This window comes from Passer montanus, unplaced genomic scaffold (assembly GCF_014805655.1).
Source record: "Passer montanus isolate IOZ18808 unplaced genomic scaffold, ASM1480565v1 scaffold101, whole genome shotgun sequence".
Lineage (NCBI taxonomy): Eukaryota > Metazoa > Chordata > Aves > Passeriformes > Passeridae > Passer > Passer montanus.
In genome coordinates, this window is record NW_024356616.1 from 1,556,830 (window position 1) to 1,583,679 (window position 26,850).

The 26,850-nt window shown below is 58.2% G+C and overlaps 1 protein-coding gene across 1 annotated transcript; it reads left to right on the plus strand.

Moving 5' to 3' along the window:
* Positions 1-31: 31 nt before the first annotated feature.
* NUDCD3 (NudC domain containing 3) lies at positions 32-25,955 on the plus strand. The gene is made up of 6 exons (XM_039716094.1): positions 32-374; positions 1,579-1,871; positions 15,064-15,196; positions 19,270-19,413; positions 24,287-24,475; positions 24,917-25,955. Exons 1-6 carry the CDS (start codon positions 102-104, stop codon positions 25,025-25,027), a joined length of 1,143 nt encoding a protein of 380 aa, XP_039572028.1. The 5' UTR covers positions 32-101; the 3' UTR covers positions 25,028-25,955.
* Positions 25,956-26,850: the final 895 nt, after the last annotated feature.

Below are 26,850 nucleotides of genomic sequence, written 5' to 3' on the forward strand. Positions count from 1 at the left end.
GGGGGCACCGAGAGTCCGGGCAGTGGCGCACCGGGGGCACCGAGGGCACCGGGGGCACCGGGGAGGCTCAGCGGGCGGGACCGGCCTCCCGGGCGGGCGGAATGGAAGTGCGCGGGGCGTGTTCCGGGCGGACCGGAAGTGCGGCCGAACCCGTTGCCGTGACAGCGGGGCCCGGGGCCGCCATGGAGGCCGCGCTCACCGACATGTACGACCAGGCGCTGCTGGGCATCCTGCAGCACGTCGGCAACGTGGAGGAGTTCCTGCGCGTCCTCTTCGGCTTCCTCTACCGCAAGACCGACTTCTACCGGCTCCTCCTGCGGCCCGGCGACCGCCTGGGCTTCCCGCCCGGCGCGGCGCAGGCCATGGCGCTGCAGGTACCGGCGCGGCCCGGCCTGGCCGGCGCTGCCGGGAGGAGCGCGGAGGAGGCAGGGCAGGCTCCTCGGAGCGGGGGAAAGATGAGGGGCAGCGGAGGCGGGCGAGCCCCGCGGGGGAAGAGCCGGGCTGCCATACCAGCTCGGAGCCTGGCCGAGCTCCGGTTCCTGCCCGCGGTCCCCTCGGGAGCTTCGGGGTGGGCACAGCGAGCGAGGGGCCGCGTTCCCGCCGTGGGAGGGAGTCAGGGCGGCCTCGTGGCGGCGGCCGGAGGCACCCAGAGGGTGGGAGGGGTTTGTCCCTCCTCATCCTCGCCGAGCTGCCTCTCTGAGGTGCTGCTCAGCCCTGCCACAGCCTCCTGCCTGGGGAGGACGGGGGCTGAGCGTGTTCTGTCCTGTGGTGGCGGTGCTGGCAGGAGCCCTCCCTGGGCCGTGTCCTTTGTCCTGCACTTCCAGGACCCAGAGCAAGGCTCAGATGGAGCAGCTGTGCCAGCCCACTGCTGGAAGCACTCAATCTGCCCCCAAAAGGAGGGCTGTGTTGGATGCCTGCACGCTTCTGGAGCGTGTTCCCAGCCTGGCAGTGGGGTGGGAGGGCTGGCAGCCCCTCGGGGAAGCAGGGCCAGGCTGTGAGTGGCCATCACCCCTCGCTGCAGCTGCGGGCCCCAGTCTGAGCTGCAGGCTTGGCTGCAGGCCGGGCGAGGGGTAGGATTGCATCTCCTGGGATCACTCCTCCTGCACCTGTCTGTTTGGGCACGGCCAGTGCCAGCTGAGCTGTGCTGCAGCTCCTCCTGGGGCAGCTCACCCTGCTTGCCTGCTGGAGACTCTGAGTCCAGCTCGCAGGTGGTGCCTGGGTCCATCTGAGGAGCTGCACAAGGTCCCTGAGCCCTGCAGCGTGGGGTGAGGAGGGGCTTTCTTGGAGCCCCCTCCCAGCCAAGAGCTGAACCTCACCCCTCTGCTTTTCCCTGGGGTAACCAGCCCTGTTCCCAGGCTGGCTCTGAGAGCACAATCCTAAAACAATCCCAAAACGCCCCCAGGGGTTTCCGAGGCAGTGCAGTGGGTTTGTCAGAGCCACCAGCTGTTTGTGTGGTGACTGCAGCACCTCGGGGCAGCTGCGAGGCGCAGGCAGGAAGGAGCAGGTGCCCGGGGGGTGGTGCTGCTGCCCTGCTGGCGTGGCAGAGCCGGGGTGAGCTGGCTGCTCCCTCCCTGGCAGGCGTTCCGCGCGTTCGAGCGCATGGCCCGGCAGGACGACGAGAAGCGGCGCCGCGAGCTGGAGGCCAGGCTGAGGAAGAAGGAGGAGGAGGAGGAGGCAGCCGCAGCCGCCGAGAGGGTGAAGCTGTGTCCTGCAGCCCAGGAGATCGAGGTGGAGACGTCAGAGCACATCCCAGCTGCAGGTGCTGGGGAAGCTGAAGGCACACAGGAATCAGCTGCAGCCCAGGGAGCTGCAGCCCCCAGCCCCGAGGCACTGGAGCCTCCAGGGGCTGCTGCCCCCGCTGAGCTGCCCACGTAAGGGTCTCTCATTTTCTTCATGATCCTCATGGGGGGAGGTAAAGCCGTGGGCAGGGGGTCCACTGTTCCCTGCACAGCTCTTTTGGGGTTTTGGCCTTGCTCTGCAGGCACTCAGCCCGTCAGGGGCCTGTGAGGATGTCCCTTGCAGGCTCCCAAGGCTGCAGGCATTGTGTGACTCCCCAGAAGGGCAGCAGTTGTTGTCCTGTGGGTGGTTCAGGGTTTCCCCACTCTGCTCTGAGCAGGGGAGGTGGCATATCCTGTACACGGCCCAACAAAGCTGGGCTGGGCCGTGCAGCTCCTCCACAAACTGGTTATGGTGTGCACTGTCCCTTTGCTGGCACCTGCTAAGGCTCACGAGGAAGTCCTGTCACCAGCCTGCAACCTTTTTGTTAGGGCTGGACTCCCTGGTGTGCTGGGAGACATCCCAGAAGCTGTGTGGGAGTGTGCACAGGTACCTGTAACACCTGGGAGCATGCACAGGTACCTGCAACACGTGTGAGTTGGTGCTGGGAGTGTGCAGAGGTAGCTGAAATACCTGGGAGTGTGCACAGGTACCTGCAACACCTGGGAGTTGGTGCTGGCAGTGTGCAGAGGTAGCTGAAATACCTGGGAGTGTGCAGAGGTACCTGCAACACCTGCAGGTTGGTGCTGGGAGTGTGCACCTTCAGTACCTGGGAGTTGGTGCTGGCAGAACTGCCCGTGTGACAGGGGGCTGCAGCAGCAAAGGGGTTTGGAGCCCTCTGGAGGTCTCTGGCCCAGCCCTTGGCTCAGAGCAGGGCCAGCTTTGAAGATCAAGCAAATGCTGCAGAGTTTTCTCTTTGGCTGGGCTTGGTGGCTTTCCAGCAGTGCCAAGCAGCCTCCGTTTGTGCAGAAATGTCTTTGTGTCAAAGTCCTTCCACAGCTCCCGGGGCACTTCCAGTCAGATGGGAGCTGTGGAGGGCCAGCATGGCCTCTCTGAACTAGGTACCTGAATGCAGCTCCTGGACAGGCTTCACTCATCCTTCCCTGGCATCACCTTGACCTGAGCCAGGTCAGAGCTGCCCAGCCCTCGCTCAGGGCCCTGATGCCTCACTGAGGCTCAGACTCCTGTGTTTCTTTGCTGACCAGGCTGGGGGAGCAGTGCTGTGAGCTGGCTGTGCAGATCCCATCTCCTGCTCCCCTCCCGGGTGTGTTCTGTGGTCAGAGCCTTGTGGTGGCTGTGCTGACCCTCTCTGATCACCACCACGGTCCTGACCATGTGTGGGGCTTTGCTGTGCCTCGTCCTGCTGTCCCACTGGTGCTTGGTGAGGAGGGAAGCTTGGGCTGGTGATCCCTCCTCCCAGCCAGTTCTGGACATGGCATTGGGAAGAGCAAGCTGCCAAAAAGAAGTGGACCACTGGAAAAACCCCAAATCCTGTAAGGACTGGGATGGCTGATGCCCCTGAGGGGATGGGGAATTCAGAGCTCAGACTTTGGGGCATATTGCATATTCCAAGGACAGTCAGGGGAACAAAATCTTGGCAACAGTGGAGTGATAAGTGGCAGGAGAGGTTTGGTTCTTCCCCCAGGAGATGGTTGGGCACTCAAACAGGTTCCATGGTCACGGCTTCAAGGCTGCCAGAGCTCAAGGAGCATTTGGACAATGCTCTCGGGCAAATGGTGGCATTCTTGTTGTCCTGTGCAAGGGCAGGAGCTGGAATTGATGATCCTCGTGGGTGCCTTCCAGCTCAGGGTATTCCATGATTCCATTATTCTAGGACAGTGGTGGAGTCAGGGTCTGCAGCCTTGGCTGGGGGCCGTGTTGGAGAAGAGCCTGAGCTCTGTGCTGGGGAAGAGCCTTGGAGTGGCCACCATTGGGGGAGGGTGAAAGGGGACCAGCAAGGTGCCTGGGGACTCACACGGCCCAGTGAGAGGAGGAGGAGAAAGGACTTGTGTGTAACTGGTGTGTATCCCATGGGATAAAGACAAGCCAGAAGGCAAAAATGAAATCATCTGCAATGCGTGTGCTGGAGCTCCCTTGGCAAAGGTGGATTGTCCCTGGGGCTGCCAGTCTGACCCCGATCCCTGGGCAAAATTAGCAAGTCAAAAAAAGCCCTGCCAGAGTGCACAGAGAGGCCTGGGTGTGTCCAGCCCAGTTTTCTCCCAGTGGAGAAGAGAGGGAGAGGTTGGAGCCCCAGTGAAGCCGTGGGCAGAGGGAGCTGGGCTGGGCTGAGTGCCAGCTGCTCGTGTCCCTGTGCAGGACACTTTGCTGTGGTTTGCCCCGAGGGGTTTCACCTCAGGACTTTGCTTGTGGGGCAGCAGCTGGTGTGAGGAGAGTTCAGCTGCCTGAAAGAAATGTCAGGGCTGCAGGAAGGAAACTGGAGGGAGCAGGAAGGAAGGTGGGGGCTCGTGTGAGAGCAGGATTGGTCTGACAGTGAGCATGGTGGAGCCAAGAGGGATGGTTTCTGCTGTGTCTGCTGAGAGCCTGGTTAAAACTCAACCCTTGCATGCGCCACCCTCTGAGTGTGTCCTGGCACTGCTGCAGCTTGGCCCCTGTCAGCCCTCAGACACCCAGGTGCTGTTTCACAGCCTGCAGCCGTGGCATTGAGCACCACGCCATGCGTGGCAGCTCTCCCCTGGGTGCTGCCACGAACAGAAGGTGCCTTCTGCTGCACAGAGCTGCCACTGCAACTTCTGCCCTCCCCAATGGGCTCTTCTCCCTCTTTTACTGCTCCCACCACCCCACACTCGCTGCTGGGGTGGAACAGCCCCCAGTGCCTGCCCAGTTCAGACTGGTGGTGGGTGAGGCCAGGTGCAGCAGGCCCCGTCCCAGTGGCAGCAGGCTGGTGCTTTCCAGGCCAGGAGAGTGGGGTGTCTGCAGGCTTGAAGTAGGGCAGAGGAGCCCGCGGGTCTGTCAGGGTGCTGTAGTTGGTTTTGATGCCTCTGGGGGGCACTGGAGCCCCCGGAAAGGCAGTGGGGGCCGGGCGGGCACCCCCCGACAGACTATTAATAATTTAACCAACTGCTTAATTCTCCACAGCCCCTTCCTTCTGAGCAAAACCCAGAGCTACCAGCCTGGGTACGAGGGGCGCATGAGTAATGCACAACTCTGGCAGCAGGAATGCAGAAAAGAGCTTAAACAAAAATATTTTCCATCTCCCTTCCTTCCCCCCCCCACCCCTCCAGCCGCTGGTGAAGAAAACCGCTGCCACTAGAATCTATATAAAAACTTGCTCATTCTGTCAACCTGACGGCTCTGGAAATGTAGGGCAGGTACCATCCCAGATCTGCCAGCTCCCATCAGAGCCTCGCGCCGCGCCCGCATGCCGGGTGCTGCTTGGGAACATCTTACAGAGCACAGGGAGATGGTAGCAGCTTTTTCAGGGTCGATCCAGATGAATCAAACCTGTTTTGCAGGTGTGGAGGTTTTCAGGGCTCAGTCTGGGGCTCGGCCAGGTCTCCCCAACTCCCTCACCTTCCCCTCTTGGGAAAGGCCGGTGAATCAATTCCTCTTTGCTGCCCTGCATGTTGCTGTGCCGACGACTGAGGTGTCTTTGGGGTGGCTCTCGTGCCAGGAGCTGGGACAGAGGTCTCTGTGCCACAGAAGCAGCCAGGCTCCTCTTGCAGCTGCCTCTTGCAGCTCTCTTGCAGGCCCTGCCTTGCCAGGAGGGTAGCAGGGCACAGCCCTCCTCACACCTCACCACGGGGCTGTTCTTCCTCGCCTTGCAGCTGCACAGTCCCAGCTCTGGCTCTTCCCCCATCTGCTCCCAGAAGCCATCCTTGCCTGAGCTCAGCTCCTAATTTTGAACACCTCTGCTGCCCAGCACCCTCCCCTTCCCCCAGCTTGGATTCCATCCTGCATATATTTGCCACACAGCATTTAAAATAGAGCCTGGCAGCCCACGTGTGGCACTGCGCAGCCCGGCCTGTGCTTGTGCTTTATGACTTTGGTTCCTGGCTTCCCTCTGCTCCTTGCTTTCTCCCAGTGTGAACTGGGGGAGAAGCTCTCATCCCCCTGTCCTGTGAGTCCCTTTTCTTACTCCATGTATGTGCAGGAGGCTGGGAAGGGCAGTCCTGGACTGTGCATGATGGTGAATGTCTCACCTTCAGGTGTTTGTGCCTCCAGCTCTTGTGTCTCTCCCAGGTGCTCCAGCCAGGTGTGCTCAGGATGGGGCAGCTCTGGTCTGTACCTTGGAGATCATCTGGGCAGGTGAGGTCTCTGAGAGGAGGATCTTTGGGTGTGGACAGCACAGCCAGGGCTGGAAGCAGGGCCACTGGGGCACAGAACACCGTGCCAGGGGGGCCCAGCAGGATATGCCAGTGCCTCGTTCCTGAGGAAACCTTTGGCTGCTGCTGGGCACAGCAACATGAGGGCAGAGTGAAACCCTGGGGTCTCTGTGGCCTCAGCTATTCACCTTCTGTGGTGTGGAGAGGAAAGAGGCAGCCAGAGGAGTGGGCTCAGGTGAGGAGGGGGCTCTTCATGGCTCCCCACTTTGTGGGGCCTTGAAGGAGACCCTTCAGGCGTTCTGGACTCTGACTGGGGAAGGGGCTCCACTCACCCCATGCACACAGTGCCATTGTGCCAAGGAAGGGGCAGACAGGCTGCTGCTGGGCAGCTCTGGCCACGCTGAGTGCCCCACTCACCTGGGCCAGGTGAGCCCCTCACCAGGCTGGTGTCCCTGTGGTGAGGGGGCTCAGCAGTGACCTTCAGAAATCCCTGGGGTACTCCCTGGATTGAGCTGACTCCTAACATTCCAGCTCTTGAGACCCTCCACTCCCACTCCCAGAGCCCCTGGAGACCTGGAGTTAACCCTTTGTGAGCCGTGCTGGGAGCATCCCTGGGATGACACAGCAGTGCTCTGGGAAATTTCCATGAGGCGCCTGTGTGAATCTAACTCAACTTAGCAACGGCTTGGCTTTGCTGGGAGCCCAGATGGCATTTTGTTGTGAGGTGCCTGCAGGATGGGCTTCCTGGCATGGCTGCATCCTCCTTGAGGTGCCGAGGACAGGAATTTCACTGCTGGTCACCCTCTGTGGAGGAGCAGGGCTATGAAGAGGAGCTATTGATGCTAAAGTCAAGGCTGGTTTTGTTTGTCTTGGAGACTGTGTTGTCCCAAGGTTTCCCCTGTCAAACCTTTTCCATTCAGAAGGGAGGGGAACCCTTAGGTGCTCAGCAGTTTTGTCTGGGACTGTCCAGACCAGAAGCCAGTTCAACTGGTTTCCTTCCCCACTGCCCCTCTGGACTTTCCTGATGAGCTCACCTCAGAGTCCGTGCCTGTTTTTCCAGCCTGACCTAGAAAGGAGTTGATCTTGATCCATATTTAAGGAGAATCTGTCCTGGTTCCGATTCCTCTTGTGCACGTGGGGCTGTGCACAGGGAATTCCTCCAGCACGGCCAAGGCCTGTCATGAGCAGGAGTCAGACAGAGCTCAGAGAACGGCCTGACCCGATACAGCCGAGCTCCATCTGGCCCCATATCCTGTCTCCACCAGCAGCAGATGCTGGGGGAAGAGGAGAAGAACAGAATGAGCAGTGCAGTGATGCTTTCTCTGTGCTTTCACCCTACCCTGATGCATAGTGGCTCAGCAGCTCTCTAAACACTTGGTCCTTCAGCCCTTTGGGGGGATTATTTTCCCTTTTCTTTCTGAATTTCAGCATCCTGCAGCAGGTTCCTGCCATGCAGCACTGCCATGTGGGGCTGTTTTCTCTGTGCAGGTGAAGAGGCATTGAGTGGGTCCCCAGTCCCCTTCTCTGCCCTCTGTGGGGTTTTTCTGTCATGTCCATTTCCCCCTTTCAGTCTGTTTTTGGGCTGAAGGGTCATCATTTCCATGCTTGTTTCTCACTTGAGCATCCCTGTGCTCCTCCAGTGTTCTGAGGGCCATCCCCATGCTTCTATGTGGACTCACTGGTGTTCTCTGCCTCCTACCCTGTTTCTTTTCTCCTTGGCTGTCCTGGTTTTGCAGCAAGGCCAGGAAATCCTCTCCCAGCCACATGCTACCTCTCACAGCAAAGTGACATCACTCCAACCCCTTTTCCTCCCTTCCCAGCTCTCCCCAATGCTGGCAGTGTTTTCAGGTGGGAGCAAGAGCTTCGTGGGAGCTCTGTGTTGGTGAAACCTCCTTCTGCTGACACACCCCAGCGTGTCCTTGTCTTTGGCCCTCAGGGTCTGCAGCACTGCACTCTTGTGTTTGGTTTCTGGGAGGAATGTACCCAAGTAAATGCTGAGGGAAGCAGGGAAATGTAACTTAAGTCATCTTTGCTAAGTGGAGTCTTTCTTGCAATGGAGAGAAGCCATTCCTGCTGGGAGAATTATTTTAATCCATACGCTTTCTCCCATGGTGGTGGGAACTTAACTGCTCCTTTCAAAGGGCTGAAACACTTGAGCTGAGGGTGAAATCCCTTAGCCCTTTGTGGTGCAGCCCTTGTCACTCAGGCCTTTTGCAGATGATGAGGAACAGTCAGGGTCCAATTTTCCAGTGTTCTCATGGAGAACCAGGCCCCTCTGCTTGGGTAGCTGAGATCAGCAGCAGAGTGCCAGCTTCCCTGTGCTGCACTGAACTGCTAAGGCTTTTGGTTGCCCTACCAAGGTACTGAGCTCCAAAATTAGGTCCTGGGACCAAAAATAACTAAATTAAAACCTATAAATTTTTCTCTCAACAAGCAGAAAATCCCAGGGCTGGAAACCAAGGGACAGCATGTGCCCAATTCTTAGGTAAAAAAGCAATCACCGTGTGCTTGGTTTGATATTGCAGTGTTCACCAGAAGGGGCCTAACGTGGAAAACTACCTGGATTGGGCCAGGTTATGTTGGTGGTGCAGGGGTCTGAGAGGAGGCCACCTTGTCCCTTATTCCCACAGCTCAGTCCCACTGGCTTCCTTTGGCCTTCTCCCCCTTTCCCAGGGCAGCCTGGCTGCCCGCGTGCAGATCTCTCTCTCAGGAGATCTCCGAAGCCCAAGGCTGGATAAGCTCTGTGCAAACAATGAAGATCCCAGGGGTCTTTTCCAGACAGTGGCATGTCCTGCTGTCCTTGACCTAAATATCCCAGCAGCAGTGAAATTTAGCCCCCTGGTGCTGGCACTCCAGCACTCTTCTGCAGGCTGGTGGTGGCATTTCCACTCGCCTAATGTCACTAAGCTGGCGCTGTGGAACAGCTCTGTAAATAACTCGGGACGCAAAAGGGAAGGCTAAAAGCTCTCCTGGAGTGAGCCAGCTTGGGAAAGAGCAAGGCTGTCCCCCAGCAGGGCATCTCGGTGGGGCTGGTGGGGGCTCCACATGCAGAGGAGGTGGATGGATTTGTTGGTGGGCTGCTGGGTACAGCAGAGGCATCGTGTGGGTGGTGCCTTGGGCACCTTGACCCCTTCCCACTGCGTCACCCAGGCTTGGTGACACAGTGGCATCTAGGGGAGTGTGTCTTGATGGGCTTGATTTTGGTTGTTGGTGCCATCCTGGTGGTAAGTTGAAGCTCTGAGGAGTACAAGTCATATGAGGAGCAGCTGAGAGAGCTGGAGGGGCTTATCCCAGAGAAAAGGAGGCTCAGGGGGAACCCCTCTCACTCTTGGCAGCTGTCTGACAGGAGGGAGGAGCCAGGTGGGGATCTGGCTCTGCTCCTGGACAACAAGGCACTGCACAAAAGGAAACAGCCTCAAGTTGTGCCAGGGGAGGTTTGGGTTGGATATTGGAAAGATTCCTTGATGGAAAGGGCTGCCCAGCCCTGGCACAGGCTGCCCAGGCAATGATGGAGTGCTTATCCCAGGGGGGTTTAACAAACGTGCAGATTTGGCACTTGGGTACATGAGTTAGTGGTGCCTTGATGGTGCTGGGGACACAATTGGACTTGATGGTCTCAGAGGGTTTTTCCAACCAAAATAATTCTGTGATCCGTGTAAGGGTGATGGTGGGCACTGCAGGCTTGAGCCTGGGCTGCACTTCTGGCTGGGCTGTGCCTCAGGTTTCAGAGTGAGCAGGAAGGCACTGGCTTGCATTTTTCACTTTCTGTTTTTGAGAGCAAGATCCCCAAACTGCACAGTGCAGTCCTGGAGGTGTGTGCTGAGCACCCCAGGGATAATGGGCTATGGGGAGCTGTTGACAGACTTCTGCCCACTTTGGTGAAGAAGACTTTCCAAAACTGGATTTGGGTGGTTCTCCAGCAGACCAAACACACTTGGATTGGAAGAAATCCTGAGGATTGAGAGGGCCCTGGACCACTGCTGCTCAGGGCTGGAGCTTGCTGCTGGACAAGGAGTGTCAGAGGTGGATCCTGAAGCTTATTGACTGCAGAGTGACTTGAACTGTAAAGGATTTGGCATTCAGCTTGCTTAGTGCTGTGCCAGAGCCCTCATTAGTTGAAGTGCTGGTACAAAGAAACCTTTGTGGAGGCCTGGGTGCCTCCTGGACCCCAGCGAAGGTCTGGGAGCTGCAGTTTACGTTTTCCTACCCTGGCACTTCCCAGGCAGAACCCAGAGACAGAAAGTGCAGCTGTCCTGATGTTTTGATGCCAGAAGATGTTAAATCTGGAGGTGGGGGGGAGGCTCCTTTGCAGCTTGCTTGCAGAAGGAGTGCAAAGCTGGGATTTTCCGTGCACACAGTCCCTGCAGCTTTGGGATTGCAGCTTTCTGATGAGGTTAAACCTCTGGCTTCCCTACCTGTTGCTACAGCACCCACACTGGAGCCCTGAGGAGCAGAAGGCACACTTTACCCTCTTCAAAATCATCTTAGAAGCTGATTTTTTTTTAGCTTTGGCTGAAGCTTGGTAGCAGCTTTTTGGGGTGCACAGACCTTCCTGTAGCTTGATGCACTTTGGGTGTCTTTTCCTCAACTTTTGCATGCTTGGACCAAAACTCCTCAGTGAAGAGGAACTCGGTGAGCTGCCCTGCTTCTTCTCAGCTCAACCAACCAGATCCTTTGGTGTGCTTGGTTCCTGCTCTTCGTTTGTGTCCAGCACCACGTTCACAGAGTTGGTGCTGCAGCTGTTGAGCTCCAAGGACAGAAAAACGTGTTCAGCTGACTGTCCAGAGAGCGAGGACTGCTGCTGCCATCTCCACACTGCTCAGCTCATCGTGCGTCACCAACCCACGGAGCCGGGAATCCCGGAGTGAGAAATGCCCAGAAATCTCTGTATGGACATACAGCTCAACCCTCAGCGTCCACGGGGACAGCAGTGCCACCTCTCAGGGAGCCTTGTGTGGCTGCCGAGGGTCTCGGTGTGTGTAGGGAGGGAGTGGCTCTGGGGACAGCGCCATGTGGCTCCGAGGAGTGGGAAACAGATCGGCTGCTTCTCGACGGTGCATTGTTAAAGGTTTCACCTCCCCCAAAATGACACATTGCGAGCAAAAAATAGAACAAGACAGAACACATAGACCCACCCCCACCATCCCCACCACCCGGCAGCCAAGTGCACGCAGTGCCAAACCCTTGGGTTTAAAAGCTGGTGCTTTGTCACCCTCCCTCCCCTCGGTCCTGCCACCACCTGCCCCGGCCCAGCAGGCATTCAGGCAGGCTGGTGAGTGACCATCACACCAGGAGCAGCTGTTCTGCTGGGACAGTCACCACCCAACCCACGCCGTGGGCTGCATCTGACCTCTCTCTTCATCTGTGGTTCTGGGAATGAGAGCAGGAACCGTGGTGTTGGTGCAGAGGTTCTCTCACCTGCTGCACAGAGTGCTCTTGAGACAACATGACAGATGCCTTTGGCCAGGAGAGCCACCTCCAGCGTGGTGGCATGGCTTGGCCCAGCCTGCTGTGAGCCAGAGCTGTCTCCTGTGAACGGTGAGGGAAGCTGCCTCCCAGCCAAGGAGCAGGGTCCAATTCTGGAGTGCCACTGGTGTGTGCTAAGCACAGTTGGACCAGGCAGAGATCTGGTTGGAAAACGTCCAGGAAAGGAAGAGTTGCTCCAGGAGGTGGTAGAGCTGTCAGCCGTTTGTCAGCAGTGCCTAACAAGGCTGTGGCCTGCCTTCACCAGCCTGGATCCTCCATGGCTCCAGAGCTGGCTGTTACACTGGCAGTGAAATGATCCAGGCTTCATGAGTCCTCCAGTGATCCTGTTCAGGGGTGCAAAGCCCATTGCATGGATTTTTAACTTTGGAAACAGAGTTGAAGCAGAGGTTGGTGGTGTCTTGGCAAACATCTGGAGGGATTTGGACTGGGTGTTGGGGAGGAGAGGAGTGGAGAAGTGATGGCACTGGAACTCACATCCCCAGGACGAGCAGCCATGGCTGGAGAGAGGTTTAGGCACAAGGGGGAACTTCTCCCCCTGAAGCTGGATGAGGAACTGCAGGGCTGAGGCAGTGGGGCTGAGCTTGCCCAGTGAGCTGCACGTGGTGGCAGAGGTGGCAGTGACACCTTCAGCTGGCTGTGCTCCAGTTTGGCACAGTGGCAGCTCTGGAGAATGGCAGAGTTGTCCCACAGGGACAGTTGGGCTGGGAGTGAGGCTGCTGTCACCTGTGCAGAGAGACATTGGACGAAGTCCCTGCAGAGCAAGGCCTGCCTCAGTTTCCCTGTTGTACAGCTAACACTGGCTGTGGGGCTGGTGAATCCACTCGTGCCCTCACAGGCAGTGAGATTGTGTTTGGTAATCTCTGAGTGGGGCTCAAACATCCAGAACTGCCTGGCTGGGACCTGCCCTGCCCTGGTGCTCTTCTCATGAGGAGGAGAAGGCAGGTCCAGGGCAGACCTGGTGGCTTTGTGGCAGTGAGGGATTGCTGTATTTATCCATGCTGAGCCCGTGTGGCATTTGCAGCTGGCATCTCACTGTGTGTGCAATGGATTTCTCCCATCTTTGATGATCTGCATCTGGGCTCACGAGCCTTGGCTGGGCACAAGCCCACTGCCTCCTCCTGCTCCCTGTTGAGCTTTTCCCAGGAGAGGCTGGGAGGGGAACAGGCATGGGGAAACAGGTGTTTGGTGGTTCTTTTCTGGTTCTTTTGTGATTGCTGGAATGGCAATTCCCAACTTCCTCCAGGTGACTTGCTGGCAGGTTTGGGAGGAGCTCTGCCTTTGCCAGAAAGTTGGGCTTCTCATGGACAGAGGCTGCAGGGAACTGAAGGGTGGTGCAGGAAGGACTGTGGGGTGTAAAACCCTCTCCATGCTGCTGCCCCTGATGGTCACAGAAGAACAGAAAGTGGCCCACACTGTTTAGAAGGAAACATTTAGGAGGAAAAAAGCCCAGCTGGGTTTAAAATCGGGTCAGATTTGTCCTCTGCTTCACCGTGTGGCCTTGTGGCCAAGCTGGGGGAGAAGATCCCCCTTGTGCCTAAACCTCTCTCCAGCCATGGCTGCTCGTCCTGGGGATGTGAGTTCCAGTGCCATCACTTCTCCACTCCTCTCCTCCCCAACACCCAGTCCAAAAAAAACCCAGCTGGGTTTAAAATAGGGTCAGATTTGTCCTCTGGTTCACTATGTGGCCTTGTGGCCAAGCTGGGGTGGAGGGCAGGAGTCCCACAAAGCTGTGCCATGCCTGGGCAGATGGCACAGCATGGCTAAACATCTTGTGAGGGCATTTAACCAGCCGGGCTGCACACAGGGGCTGGTGCAGGGTGGTCTCTGTGCCTCGAGAGCCGAGCTGGGTGCCCCCACTGGGCTGTTCCTGGGTGGGAACACACGAGACAGTGCCTGGGGCCGTGGTCCTGCTCGTTTGCTTCCCTCGGGGGTGAGCTGTGGGCCCTGCAGCCCCTGTCTCCACAGCCCCTGGTCGCTGCACCACCCAGCCTGCCTGACTCCTACAATCCGGGGGCGGCTGGGAAGCGACAGCTGGAGCCAACGCACCAGCCCGGTGCTGCTGCCATGCCAACCCTGTTTCCATGGCAATGGGCACCCAATGGGCGACTGCCAGGCAAGGCCAACATGCCCGAAAAATGATGAGATGCCCCCTGAAATGGGCAGCTGAGGCTGGGAGCCTGTGAGTGCTGCCTGGAGCAGAGCCTTGGGTGCCTGAGTGGATCAGGAGCACCCAGTGCACAGGTGGAGCTGGGCAGGTGGAGCCCTTGGTGCACCCGGTGAAACCAATGAGATAAAAAATGGGGAGCTGTGCACAGCCACAGCCCCCTCCGGCTGTCTTCCAGCCTAATTTAATTTAAATAGATGGCTCTTACATAACCCTCAGGGCACTGTGCTGCTGGAGCCAGCCCCACCCCATGCCAGTGAGGGCCCCCCAGAGTGGGGGTGCCAGGAAGGCAGTGGGGCACAGGGAGAGAGGCTCCCCAGGGCACAGCCAGCCCTGGGGCTGCTCTTCTCCAGCCCCCCCTTTATGTAAGTCCCTGAGCCCCATGTTTATCCAGCTCTACATTGAAGCTTAGGTGGGTATCAAAACATTTTAAAATAACTCTGCCTTTTGTTAGCACCACAGCTATCTTTAGAAGAGATTTGATTTTATTTGAAAGCCCTCTCTGTGAGGGTTCAGTGGAATAGATCCCCAGCCCAGCAGTTTAAAGGGCTGTAGGTGATCTCCTTTCTTGGCTGGAAACACTGTATTGATTATTGCTTATCGATCTGATAAACTCCATCTTACCCCTGCAGGCATCTCCTCAGCTTTTCTGGCATTTCCACAGCTGGAAGGGGCAGTGTTGTGCTCAGAGTGTTGTGCTCAGAGTGTTGCTCATTATTCACTTGTCCAGGCACCCTGGGATGGCTCTTGAGGCACCCTGGGCCCAGCTCCATCACCTCCATGTGAGCAATTGTCCTGCTCATAACAGCTGCTGCTCTTCCCAAACGTTAAAATCAGGGTGAGGAGAACCAGTGCTGTGTTTTCAGGTTACAACCACAGGCCACCACCTCTGCAGCCATGACAGTGGCTTGGGGGACAGCTCACACCCAGCACGTGCCAGCGTGGAGGGAATGAGGAGCTCTGCCCTGGAGCAGAGGTGGCCAGGAAGGCACCTTGGGCCAACTCTGCACCTTTTGGGCAGCCAAACCATCATGTGTCTCACCCTGCTGTCCTTTCAGCCTCCTGACTGCTGCTGCAGCAGGCTGGGGAGATGGAACTGTGAATCACCCACAGTGGGCAGGGTGGCTGGGGTCCCTCTGTCCTGTGGCTGCTTTCTTGGACCTGCTGCCTTCCACAGAGCCAGCAGTGCAGGAGAGACTGGGCAGGAGCCCACCCTTGGAGATGCTGTAGGAGGACCAAGCAGAGGCTGTGCCCTCCCTTTTGGTTTCTTGCATCCTGTTCTCAGGCTCCCTGCTCTCTCCAGGCTTTGATCTTTCTGACATTTAACCTGTCTCCCCTTTCTCCCCCCACCAGGAGACAGGAGCAGTTCCAGACCAACCCTGACAGCTACAATGGAGCTGTGAGAGAGAATTACACCTGGTCCCAAGATTACAGTGACCTGGAAATTAAAGTGCCTGTGCCCAAGCACATTGTCAAAGGCAAACAGGTAAAGTGATGTGAGTGGCATCTCTTCAGCATTTCCATTGAGGTGCACAGCTTTCCTGGGAGTCTGTGTTTTGTATTGAAGGACCAAGATGTGGTTGTGCCTTATTCCACAGTGTGAGTCTGGTGAGAGCTGAGATCACAGCCTGTCCGTGTTCCTGTTGTGCTGCAGTGTCCTCTGCTCCACCTCAGCTAGGTTCCCTGCCACTGCCTCACCCTTTCTGTGCTTTTTCTTTCTGCTTCCCCTACCTGCATACTCACACGTGTGTTTTGGAGCCTGGCTGGGGATGGACGCCCTTCCTCTGGCTCTGAGTGTCTTCTGCCTTCTGTTTGGAACAGGAGCTGCTGGAACAGCTCCTCTGGCACTGGGGAGCTGGATCAGGCACAGCCCCTGTGTGGCTTGACCTGCTCTAGATGGAAGGGAGCCGGCCTGGGGTGGAGGCTGTGGGCCAGCCCCTCCCTCTGGCTGGCTTCCTGCACACAGAGGTCTGCCTCTCTCTTTGGCTCAGGCAGGAACTTCCCTCTTCTGCTTGTGGCCACGTTGTTTTTCCTGCACCCCTTCTGTTCCCTCCTGGTCAGGGATGCAAAAGGTTTGTGCCCATGGCTGGCCGTGGTTGGACTGAGAACTCTTTGCCAAGTGCTGCCCTTCCCTCTGTACTTTTCCATTTGGGAAGCCTGTGCTCCCCCACCTCCTGCTCTCCTCTGCTTCCAGGGTGGCTGAAAGGAGCACGCTGGAGTTTGTCACTGGCTTCAGCCTACACAGCTCCTCAGCATGCCAAGGAATGTCACTGGCAGCAGCAGCAGCAGCCCGGGCCAGAGGGGTGAGGGGGCACACGGCTGTCACAGGCACAGCAGGGCGCCAGGAAGATGCATCTCTCCCAGTGGGTCTCTAAAGCAAACCCAGACTGTTCCTTGAAAGGATTCTGGGGTGTCCAGATGGATATTCCATCCCTCCGCCTCAAACTTTGATCACGATTCCTCTGCCTGCCTAGGGAAGTTTCCTCCATGCCAGGGAAGTTGTGTTCTTGCCAAAAACCCCACACAGGGCTCTGTCTGCTCCATCCTTGGCCCTGAGAGGTTCAGGAGCCTGCAGGAGCTCACAGGAGTGGGGACAGGATATGGTTTCCTGACCTTTCCTTGGTTCAGGAAGGTGCCACCACTGTGGAAGAGTCCCTGCACCTCAGAGGGGGCAAAGGGGCTTTGAGACACCCCCTGCCCATGGCAGTGCCCGGGCATGGCTCTGCCCACCCTTGCCCAGTACCTGCCCACACTGCCTCTTGAAGCAATTGGTTGTTCACATGCTGGACTTCCCTTCTCCTTGCACTCTTTTTCTTGGTGTTTTGTTCATCTGTCCTTCTTGGGGCTCCTCTTGGCAGCTGAGTTTCCATTTCCAAATGGTTCTGTGCATTCCCAGCCTTGGGAGAATGAGAACAGGCTGGGTCTTGGGCCACAGCAGGAGGACTCAGAGCAATTTAGTCCATGTAAAATTCAGTCCATGTACTTTGAACATGTTGTTGATGGGTACTTGCACAGCAGCAACATTATCTTGCATTCAGACAACTTCATATTTAAAAAAAAATTGAGTTTTGGCTTCTACCTGCCAAGGCAAAATTAAAATTTCCCCATTTGGTCCCTGGGCTTAGAGTGCATCCACCTCTAATGCTGCTCACAGTCTTCCTTATGACACTTTTTGGGTTTCAGGCTGTTGCTATGGCACATTTTGCTCTGGTGAGCTTAAGGTTTCCTTGTATGGAGCTCAGGTGTCCTTGGAGCAGGAATGGGTGATTGGGTGGGTGAGAGAATCTTCCTGCATGGTCCCCCCCTCTCTGATCTGCTGTGGGCACAACAGAGGCCCGTGGATCTGAGCACTCAGACAGAGATGATGACTCCAGACCTCTCTGCTGAACTCAAAAGGAGACAAGCTGGATTCCTCTCTGAGCTTTATTTGCTTGTTTGAGCTGCGTGGGCGGGTGTGGGTGTGCAGAGAGCACAGAAATCACTGTGGTGAGGAGGCCACAGCACACAGAGGAGAGCCAGCTTTGCTTGGGGGCAGCCAGGTGTTCTGGGGAGCAGAGGTGCTCACAGGGAGCACAGGGGCAGGGACAAGAAGCTTCAGACCTCCTGCCCAGGGGTGGGCTGTCCACAGGTGCCACACGTGAGTCCCCTCAGATATGTCCCTCCATGCAGGGAGGGGCAGGGCTCTCCAGCAGGACATGTGCTGCCCCTGTCCCTCCTCCTGGGGGGCTGGTGTGCTGGGTGGGACCTTCTTGCTAGGTGCAGGTAGAAGCAGGTGTTGCAATTGCTTCTCATGTTGTCTACTTGCACAGCAAAGTGGCCAGGTGAAGTCTTTCCAGACTGTATCTCTTCTGTTTGGGTTTCTCTGCTCCCTCTCCCAACTCTGGTCCCAGAGCTACCTAAAAAGTGTCCCTTGGCCCCACCAGATATCCTGTGCAGCCCCCTGTGAATAAAACCCTCTCACATTTGGTTGTTCTTGTCCATGCAGAACCCACAGACACGATGCCTGCCACAGACCTTGTGCTTTCCATGTCTCCAGCTTAGGAGTCACCTTGCCTTTTTCCCCTTGGTGCTTTCTGGGCAGGCCCAGCTTCAGTAGCTGTGTCCCTGCACCCAGGAGCCTGAGCAGATGGTGGTGGTGCAGGGCACAGCCTCATCCCCATGGCTCCTCTCTGCAGTGAGGCTCAGCACTGGGCTGGAGGGAGCTGCTCCATGGAGGGGGCACCTCCTCTGGAGGTGTTCTCATCCCAGGGCAGCTGCTCTTGCAGAGGCTGGCCACAGCCACGTGCCAGCTGGCAGCCTGCTGTCCTCTGCCCTCCTCAGGTCCCTGATCCCCTGTGAGCAGGGTGCTGCTCCAGCTCCCACGGGAGCTCAGCCCAACATCAGGCTGTGCTGGGTGTGCTGGGCCTGCCCTGCTCCTGCTGGAGCACCCAGCAGGCTGGGGCTGTGCCCTGGTGACATCAGTCACACACAGCCCTGCCTGCCTGGAGCAGCTCTGCCTGTCTTCTGCCTGCGTGGAGCTAGTGAGCTGCTGGAAGTCTCCTAGGTAATGGATAATGTAATAACATTTCAAATGAGATCTGCAGAGCAGGAGGAAGATCTGGGGGAACTCTGGGAGAGAATGCAGGCAAATCTCACTGCAGTCTCCTCCTCTCGGGCCAGCGCTGGGGGCCACAATCCTGCCCCTTCCCAGCCAGGCCCTCCCTGCCTCCCCTGGCTTGGCACGGGCTCTGCTGGCGGCACCTCAGGGCTGGAGGGGACAGGAGAGAACATATGGTCTCTGTAGAGAGCGAGGGTACTGCGTGCCTCTCACAGCCTGCCTCTGTCTCCCCAGGGGACAGCCATGTCACCTGCCTGGCAGGTCGGAGCAGGGTTCCCCATATGGCTGCTGTGGGCGGGAGCTGGCCCCGTTCCTGGGGACGGAGCTGCCCCTCTAGCAGGGAGCCAGGGGAGCGTGCTGCAGCATTCCTCCTGCACACAGGAGGCCCCTCCTCACACACCCGGTGGGAGGCCTGGGCCGAGCCCAGCGCTGGCTCCAGCAGCAGAAGCAGAGCCAAGGAGCAAATTTCAGCGTGGTGCAGCAAATAGGGGATGACCTGCTGCAGCCCTAGTGCAGGAACCCACACACCATCAGCCCCTGCTCAGCTATCAGCATCACACACACTCGTGCCCAGCTTGTCACAGTGACAGCACACCCCTAAAGAGCTCTCACAGCGAGTAGATGTCCAACCTTTGAATGCTCTTTGGAGGCCTGTAGCATTACTGGTCTTCTGTGAGGGGAAACTGAGGCATGGGGTAGAATCAGCTGCCTTGAACCTTCAGGGTTCCCACCAGTTGCAGGGCTGTACTGCTTTTCCTTCCCTGAAGAGGTTCCCTCTCTCCTCCAAACTGTTGCTTTTTGCTATGAGAGAACAGCAGGATTCTCACCCTGCTGCTACAGGCAGGGCTGGAAGCTCTTCTCTCTCTCATCCCCTGCAAGTGCACTTGACCCCAGACCCCAGCTCGCAGAGTGAGAAGGGAAGCAGGAGCCTTTGGGGTTATTGTGTCTGTCTTTGTTTCCAGGTGTCTGTGGATATCAGCAGTGGTGCAATTCGTGTAGCAGTGCTGGAGGGAAGCAGCCAACACGTCCTCATGGAAGGGAAACTCACCCACAAGATCAACACGGAGAGTTCCCTCTGGAGCCTGGAGCCTGGGAAATGTATTTTGGTAAGGGTGGTCCACACCAGCTGTGTCTCCTTGGCTCAGCTCTGCCATGCTCAACCTAGGAAACTGGAGCAGCTGGAGGTTTGAGCCAGCTCTAGATGTGTCTGCCTTTGCCTGTCCAACGTCTGGCTCATGCTGCCCTTGCCTCCTGCTCCTGACTTGGCTGCCAGGGTGTGGGCTGGGCAGCACGACTGTCAGGCTGGGTGAAATGGTCCCCATCTCCAGCTGAGGGGGCAGCACAGCTGTCACTTGAGGGTGGTCACTGTCCTCAGTCCCAGCGTGGGGCCCTGCACTGCAGTGACTGCCCTTGCTGGCTCTGCCTGCCAATTCTGGCCCCACTCGGACCCCAGCATCCTGGCAGGTGCCTGTTCCCCACCATTCCTTCCTGTCCTGTCAGGGGATTGCTGCTTGCCCTGCTTGAGGTGGACACTGTGGCTCCTGTGCCACAGCAGGCCTGTGGTTTGCTGTGTGCCTTTGTCCCAAATCATCCCTGTTGAGGAGGTCTCAGGGCAGCTGATGCCCAGCTCTGTATTATTGGTGGGTTCCCAGGCCCAAGCCTCATTTCTGAAGTGCTCCAGATGTTCAGGCGGAGGGTGTGAGTTCAGCTGTGCTCACAGCTGGAGCTGCTGCAGGAGTTCTGCCCTTCACCCTGGGATCTTGAGTGTCAAACAGTTCCCAAAGTTTATATGCCACTTTGGGAGCCAGGATTGTGCTAGAAGCAGGATTTTGCTACCTGTGACCATCTTTGCCCTGTTCTTTTCCACCCAGAGGCTTTTCCAGGGGAGTTTCAGGAGTCCCAAAGCTGTTGTGAGACCCAGGAGGGGACACACGCTGGCTCCTGGGAGGGAGTGAGCTGGCTCCAAGCTTTTCTCCCTGTGGCACAAGGGTGGCAGCAGATGAGCACCCAAATCCAAGCCCTCACAGTGGAAAATGGAGTGGAAATGTGCTGCCAGAGTCAGGAATCCTGTGCATGGTGTCTGGGGAGGCTGCACAGTGCCACTTGACCAGTGCCAATCCTCAGGGATGTACCTCGAGTGACAGGCTGGTGCCAAAGGGTTGAGTGAGGTCCCTGCAAGGGAGAGGAGCTTCTCCAATGCTGCTAGGCCATTGAAGGGATGTGATAATAGCATCCTTAACCTGCATCTTGTAAATATTCATAAGCATCTTCAAAATTAGCTTATATGGGACAAAAAAACAATCCTGGAAAGGCATAAACCCGTCGAAGAGGAGGTGGCCTAATGGGTGGCTGCTCCTCGGTGTGCATGGAAGTCTGGAAGTCCCTGGTGGGTGTTCCCAGCCTCAGCAGGGGAGGCAGTGTCTCTCCAGCACCCGTCAGAGGCTGGGAATGGCACGGGTGGAGCGAGGCTGGCTGCCTCCTGGAGTGGCCACGGGCAGCGTGGGGAGCAGAGTGAGCCCTTCACCCCCAAGCCCAGAGCTGGGTCTTGCCTCGAATAGCAGGAGCCCAGGCTTGTGAGGATCTCCAGCTGGCTGCCAGCATATTGATGGTGGGATGAGATCTCGCTTGAAGAATTGTAAGGTAACTGGAGCAGAGTGAGTAATCCTCGCCCAAGAGCATCTCCTTTTTCTGTGAGCTGAGTAGCCAGGAGTGCTTTGTGCCTCCTCCCCATTCATTCATCAGGGGACACCCACCCCGTGGGAATGCATTGCTTCATTCAGTGCCTGGATGGGGCCTTTGGGGTTTATTTGGAGCTTGTGGGGTGTATGGGCCCTCTCTGTGCCCCAGTTTGTGTGTTGCTCTGTGTGAGCTCCAAGTGCAGCAGTTGGGCTGTCCCCCTCCTGCAGGATGCTGCAAGGTGCCACCTGCCTTCCCTGTGGGACCATTCTTGGAAGGGTGTGGATGTGGCCAAAACTGAGCTCACCCAGTGCCAGCGCTGGGTCCAAGGAGATCCTGCCTGCCTTGGGGACTGCTTGGGGCACCTTGGTGGCCCTGTCCATGCTGCGTGTTCCTGGTCTGTGAATTGAGGTGATCCCTGCAGCAGAACTTGGGTCTTGGTGCTAAGCAGGTGGAATCTCTCTTGCTTGGTCCTGTCTGTCTGAAAAGGTCTCAGTTCTGTGCAGAGAGGCTGTTGAGTCCTGTGTCCTCTTGCAGCACATGCCAGGGACCATCAAGATCCCCAGATTCTTCAGGTGGCTGCAGTTACAGCTTTTTCACTGTCCTCAGCCTCCCTGGCCTCCTCCTGGCTCCCTTCTGGGATGCCATCCCTGGGTGTGCCACGAGCAGACTCCCTTCTCCTCCACCTCTTATCCTGGGAAGGTTTTTTTGCCTTACAACCCATCCTAGTTCTGCTTCCCCCATCCTGCCCAGTGTTCTTATTCATATATCATCTTCATTATGTCACTGGCACTGCAGCAGCCCCAGAACTCCCCTCACCAGCACTCAGAGACCACTCTGCCTTCCGCCTCCTGCTCCGTGGAGCTCTCCCAGCTGGAGCCCAGCCTGACACCAACATGTTTCTCATCTCATCCTTTGGCACACCCGTGTGCACGGCAGCACAATCCAGCTGGCATTGTTCCTCAGTGCTCTGGTGACGTGGGGTGGGGGCCTGTCCATTCCTCCTGCTCAGGATTGTGTCCCTGCCTGTGGCATGCTGCACGGTCCCCTGGTCCTGGGTGTCATCCCTGTGCTCTCCCTTCTCTGTCACACCCGCTTGCTTGTTGAAAGTGAGATTAAAATAACCTCGCTGTTTTTAGCAATCCCCACTGGGTGTTGTGCACAACTCCTTTTGGTATTATTTTCGTTGTGGAGGATTTTTTCTCCCATTCCTTCTCTTTTTCTCTTCCTCTCAGCCTTTGTTTTCCACGCTTGGGCTTTTGTCAGCAAGTCCTGCCTTGAACATTGATTGCAGTCTTGCTTGCCATCGTGTGAGCCATGAGGCTGAGGGGTGCAGTTCAGTGGTGCTCAGCCCTGCCCTCCCCTACTGCTGAGAATGGCATTGCTGCCTCCTCTGTGCCCCTAAACCCTCACAGTGACTTTGGAGGTGACTTTGGCTGCTGTGGTTCCAACAGGAAAGCCAGCAGGTAGAGGTTGTCCTCCCAAGACCTACTTACACCCCTTGGCAGCATCTCTCCAGGTTTGACAAGGCATTTGGCATCAAAGAGGAAATCTTGTGCTGCTGTGAAGCCCAGCACTGACAGTGAGGGGTTGTGACCTTCCCAGTGGGGTGTGGACATGGGACGTGACTCTGTCCATGCCAGTGGTGCCTGTCACCTGCTGTCACCTGCTGGAGGGTCTGTCCTGCCGAGTGTCCCATTGTCCCTGCAGCAATCCTCCTTGCACTCCATCATTGCCCTGGTGTTTTTCCAGGGAACAGCCCATCCTGAGAGCTCATATCTTGGACACGTGAGGACACTGTTTCAGCTACAGCAGGGGTTATGCCTCCTGCAAGCCTCCCTCTCCTCAGGCCACTGTTGCAGAGGCTGTTCCTGCCTCCCTGTGCACCCCAAAAGACCCAGCTGGGCTTTTGCCCCGTTGGGACCCACCAGGCAGAGCTGGGGAAGTTCACAGCTTGCCAGCAGCACCACGGGGTCATCCCTCATGTTCCAAACCTGAGGAGCCTGAAGGCTGCTCCTGCTGCAAGGGTGGACAGTCGAGGCTGCTGCCCCTCCCTTTGCTTTCTGCCTCAGGGTGACGTTCTGGGGGCTCCTCCTCTCCCCCACCTGCCCACCCAGGCTTGGGAAGCCCAGGAGCAAACCCTCGGTGGCTCTCCCTCCCCTCCAAAGTGGAACTGTGCAATTAAAAAGAGAACAAGCATGCCTGTCTAGCTGGAAAAACTAACGCCTTCCCCAAGCTGGAATATTTTACCGGCTCTGCTCTCCCAGAAGGATTAAACCCCAGCCACCCCCTCCTGTATTAATTGGTTCCTTTTCTTCACACCACAGAGAAGCTTGGCTCCGTAACAGGAATGGCTGTCCGTGTTCTCCCCTCCGGAGCTATTGAGCTTCCTGGGAGGTTTGAGCAAATTGTATTGTCTGCCTTTATTGATGATTTTGCAGAGGCCGACGAATGCCATAAATCTGCCCTGCTGCTGGGATTAGTGCTGAAATAACAGGGGAGGAAGCAGCCCACTCTTCCTGGAAAAGCTAAAAAGCTTTAAGTTGGAGTTCCCGTTGCAGGATGCCCCATGGTGGCCCAGCACAGCCCTGCTGCCCTGCCAGCTCTGTGCATGGCACTGCCATCGGGATGCCTGTGACTACAGCAGGTGGCTTTTCCCAGTCAGGATGTTGGCTGGAGCAGGGAGACATCCCTGTCCTCGTCCACCCCTCCAGGGCTGCTGCTGAGCTGTGGTGCCACGGGGAGCAGGTGCTGGCACTCAGCAGGGGTGGCACAGGGCAGCAGGTGATGTCCTTGCCTCCCATGCCACCCACCCAGCCAGTGCCAGGGGAGGCCAAGGTTCCCTCTAGGTTAGGGAAAGGCAAAATGGCTGCACTGCCACACCAGGAGCCCTGGCCCCACACTCCACTGGACACAGCCTCCTCATCCAGCAGTCCTGGGCTCTGTCACTGCTGCTGTGTCAGCCGTGTGGCCCCGGGCCAGTGTCACCCCCAGGCAGGCACTGCTGGGCACACTGGTCCTGACTTTGAGCCGTAGCGTGGGCTGAGATTTCCTCCTCGGGGCTGTGGGGGCCCACAGCAGGGCTGTGCAAAGCCTTTGGCTGCTGAGGGAGGGAGGCACAAGCATCCCTCCCCCTCTGCCAGCTGTGAGGCTTAGTAGGAGCTTGACTTGCACTCGTGGGCAAGCGCCGTGCTGCTGTCAGAGCTCTGCACCCCTGCCGTGGAGCTGTGAGGTGGGCAGGGGTCCCACCTGGGCAGCACGGGGGCTCCTCTCCCCCTTGGCTGACCCCCACGTTGTCCCCAGATCAGCCTGAACAAGGGGGATGAGTACTGGTGGAACGCCATCCTGGAGGGCGAGGAGCAGATCGACATTGACAAGATCAACAAGGAGCGCTCCATGGCCACGGTGGACGAGGAGGAGCACGCCGTGCTGGATCGCCTCACCTTTGACTACCACCAGAAGCTGCAGGGCAAGCCCCAGAGCCACGAGCTGGTAGGTGCTGGCTACCTTGTGCCACCAGCCCAGCCTGGCCCTCCCACCTGCCTTTCAAGGGTCCCATCCCCAGGAGAAGCAGCCCCATGGCTCTGCTCCATCTCAGAGCTCCTCTTCACGTGTCCCCCCACAACAAAATTTGGGGGGTGAGGTTCTGCTGATTGATCTTTTGCCATGCACTCCTGTCTTCCCCTTCCTGGTACCCTGTAAGCCCAGACACCCTGTGCCAGGGATGGGCCCCACATCCCTGCATCCCTCCCAAACTGGCCCACATGGAGCTGCCCTGGATGCTGGCTGCCCTTCCCCAGGCACAGAAGTGCTGTGTGCCCTTGGCAATGACCACTGCCAGCCAGGGAGGAAGGGGGACAGGGCTGTGGGATGGGCTGCAGGGTGTGGGGAGCAGCGTGGCCTCACCCCGCGCTGACGGGAGCCTCTTTGCAGAAGGTGCACGAGATGTTAAAGAAGGGCTGGGACACCGAGGGCTCGCCGTTCCGCGGCCAGAAATTCGACCCCTCCATGTTCAACATCTCCCCCGGCGCCGTCCAGTTTTGACAGTGGCAAAAAAAACAACTTGAAAAATAAAGCGGGGAGAGGCGACCTGCCGGCCCCTGGATGCCCACCAGGACCCTCACAGCCAGCGCCGGTGCCCGGGACTCACTGATCCACGCTGCCAGCACCCATCCGTGCTGTGTGGGGATGCCTGAGCAAGTGGGCAGATTTACATCCTGTCACCACGGCAACCTGGGCGCCAGGACCCCTCTCCTCCCCTCCTCTCCCCTCCCCTCACCTCGAGCTGCTGGAATAGAGGGAGCGTGTTGGGTGATATAATTACTGGTTTTGGTGGAGGAGGATGCTGCTTCTGGGGTTTCTGGGGATGTGGAGCTCTCCCTGCCCTGGCACTGGGCAGCTTTGCCCCTCACAGGTGGAGATGGGTGCTGGGGGTGGGCAGTGGGGATGGGGGAGCCTGCCCCTGCCTGCCTCTGCCAGCACCCTGCCCACCTGGCACCCCCAAATCCTCTCCAGCCCCACCCCAGGGTGTCCCCAGGGGGCTGTGCTGGCCCTGCCCTCTGCCCAGCCCCGGGGGAGGCTTTCTCCTGCCTTCCCCCTCCCTCACCTCCTCGCTGGAGGCTTGTCAGGACACCCGGGAGTGGGCAGAGACCACAGCCATCCCCTGGGGTTTGCACCCCCTGTGCCAGGGAGCAGCAGGGGTGCTCCCCACAGCCCTGGCATTTTGGGGGGGCTGCAGGCCCACCCCTCGTGGCCAGCAGCTGGGCAGGAGCCCCTGAGACATACGGGTTTCCCTGGCTTAGGGGAACTTAGGGGTCTGAGAGTGGGCACTGCCTGGCAGAGGAGGCCCCAGCAAGCCCAGCCTGGCTCTCACAGCTTCCCACCAGCCCCCCACCCTGGGGTGTGTGGGCTGGGGGTCCCCGGCCATTGCCCACCCCCCCACCCCTGTCTGCAATAAACACATGTCACCGTGGGGCCTCGGAGTGATTCGGTGCCACCGGGGGGATTGAGTGTCCCCATTCTCCATCACCTCACTTAGGGGACAAGGACGGGGACACCGGGATGTCTGTCTGTCTGTCTGTCTCCCACACCAGGGTGGGCGTTGTGGTGGATGTGGGGAGAGCAGAATTTGGGGGTCCTTCAGGGTGTGGCTATAGGATTCCTGGGGGTGGAGGGAGTGAGTTTTGCGATCCCTGGGAGGGGCTGGGTGTAGGATGCCCCGGATTTATGGGTTCCTCGGGGGTGTGGTATGAGATCCCTGGGGAGAAATGCTGCATTTCTGCGTCCTTGGGGCTGAGGGGGTGCCTATGGGATCCCCCAAAGCTGGCTGGGTTTCACGGGGTGGGTGCTGCGGGGACACCACCCCCGAGGTGTCGCCCACCCCTCTCTCCCCCTGCACCGGTGCCGGCATCTCCCGGTGCCGATGCGCACACCGGGCCCCCCCCGGCCGCCCACGGTCCCCATGGCAACGGCAGCGCCAGCCGCCCGCCGCCCACCCACCCACCCACCCCTCCGGGATGATGGGGGGGACACCCCGGGGTGCTGCTGCTGCCCTCCGGGGTGGCCTTTTCGTGTGTCCCCCGCAGCAAAATCCACCCCCGCGCCACGCCGCTGGCACCGGGGGGCTTCAAGGTGCCCTTGGGGGAGGCGGGGGGGCGATTCTGTCCCGCCCCGACCCCTCCCGGGTGTTTTGCCTGGGGAGGGGTTGGAGCTGGAGGGGTTGTTTGGGGTGACATTGGTGCGGGAGGAGGGAGCTGGGTGCTGGGGGGAACAGGGGGGGATTCCCCGAGGGGGAGAAGGCAGGGTGTGGATGGGGGGTCTCTGAGCAGGTTATAGCATATTGGGGCTTTTTAGGGGAGAATATGGGG

What these genes read in the sequence shown, in the direction of transcription:
- NUDCD3 (XM_039716094.1), top strand. Translation starts at nt 102, where the DNA reads ATGGAAGTGCGCGGGGCGTGTTCCGGGCGGACCGGAAGTGCGGCCGAA. An exon ending in ACATTGTCAAAGGCAAACAG is followed by an intron (nt 15,197 to 19,269) that starts GTAAAGTGATGT and finishes CTTTGTTTCCAG; the next exon opens with GTGTCTGTGGATATCAGCAG. An exon ending in AGCCCCAGAGCCACGAGCTG is followed by an intron (nt 24,476 to 24,916) that starts GTAGGTGCTGGC and finishes GCCTCTTTGCAG; the next exon opens with AAGGTGCACGAGATGTTAAA.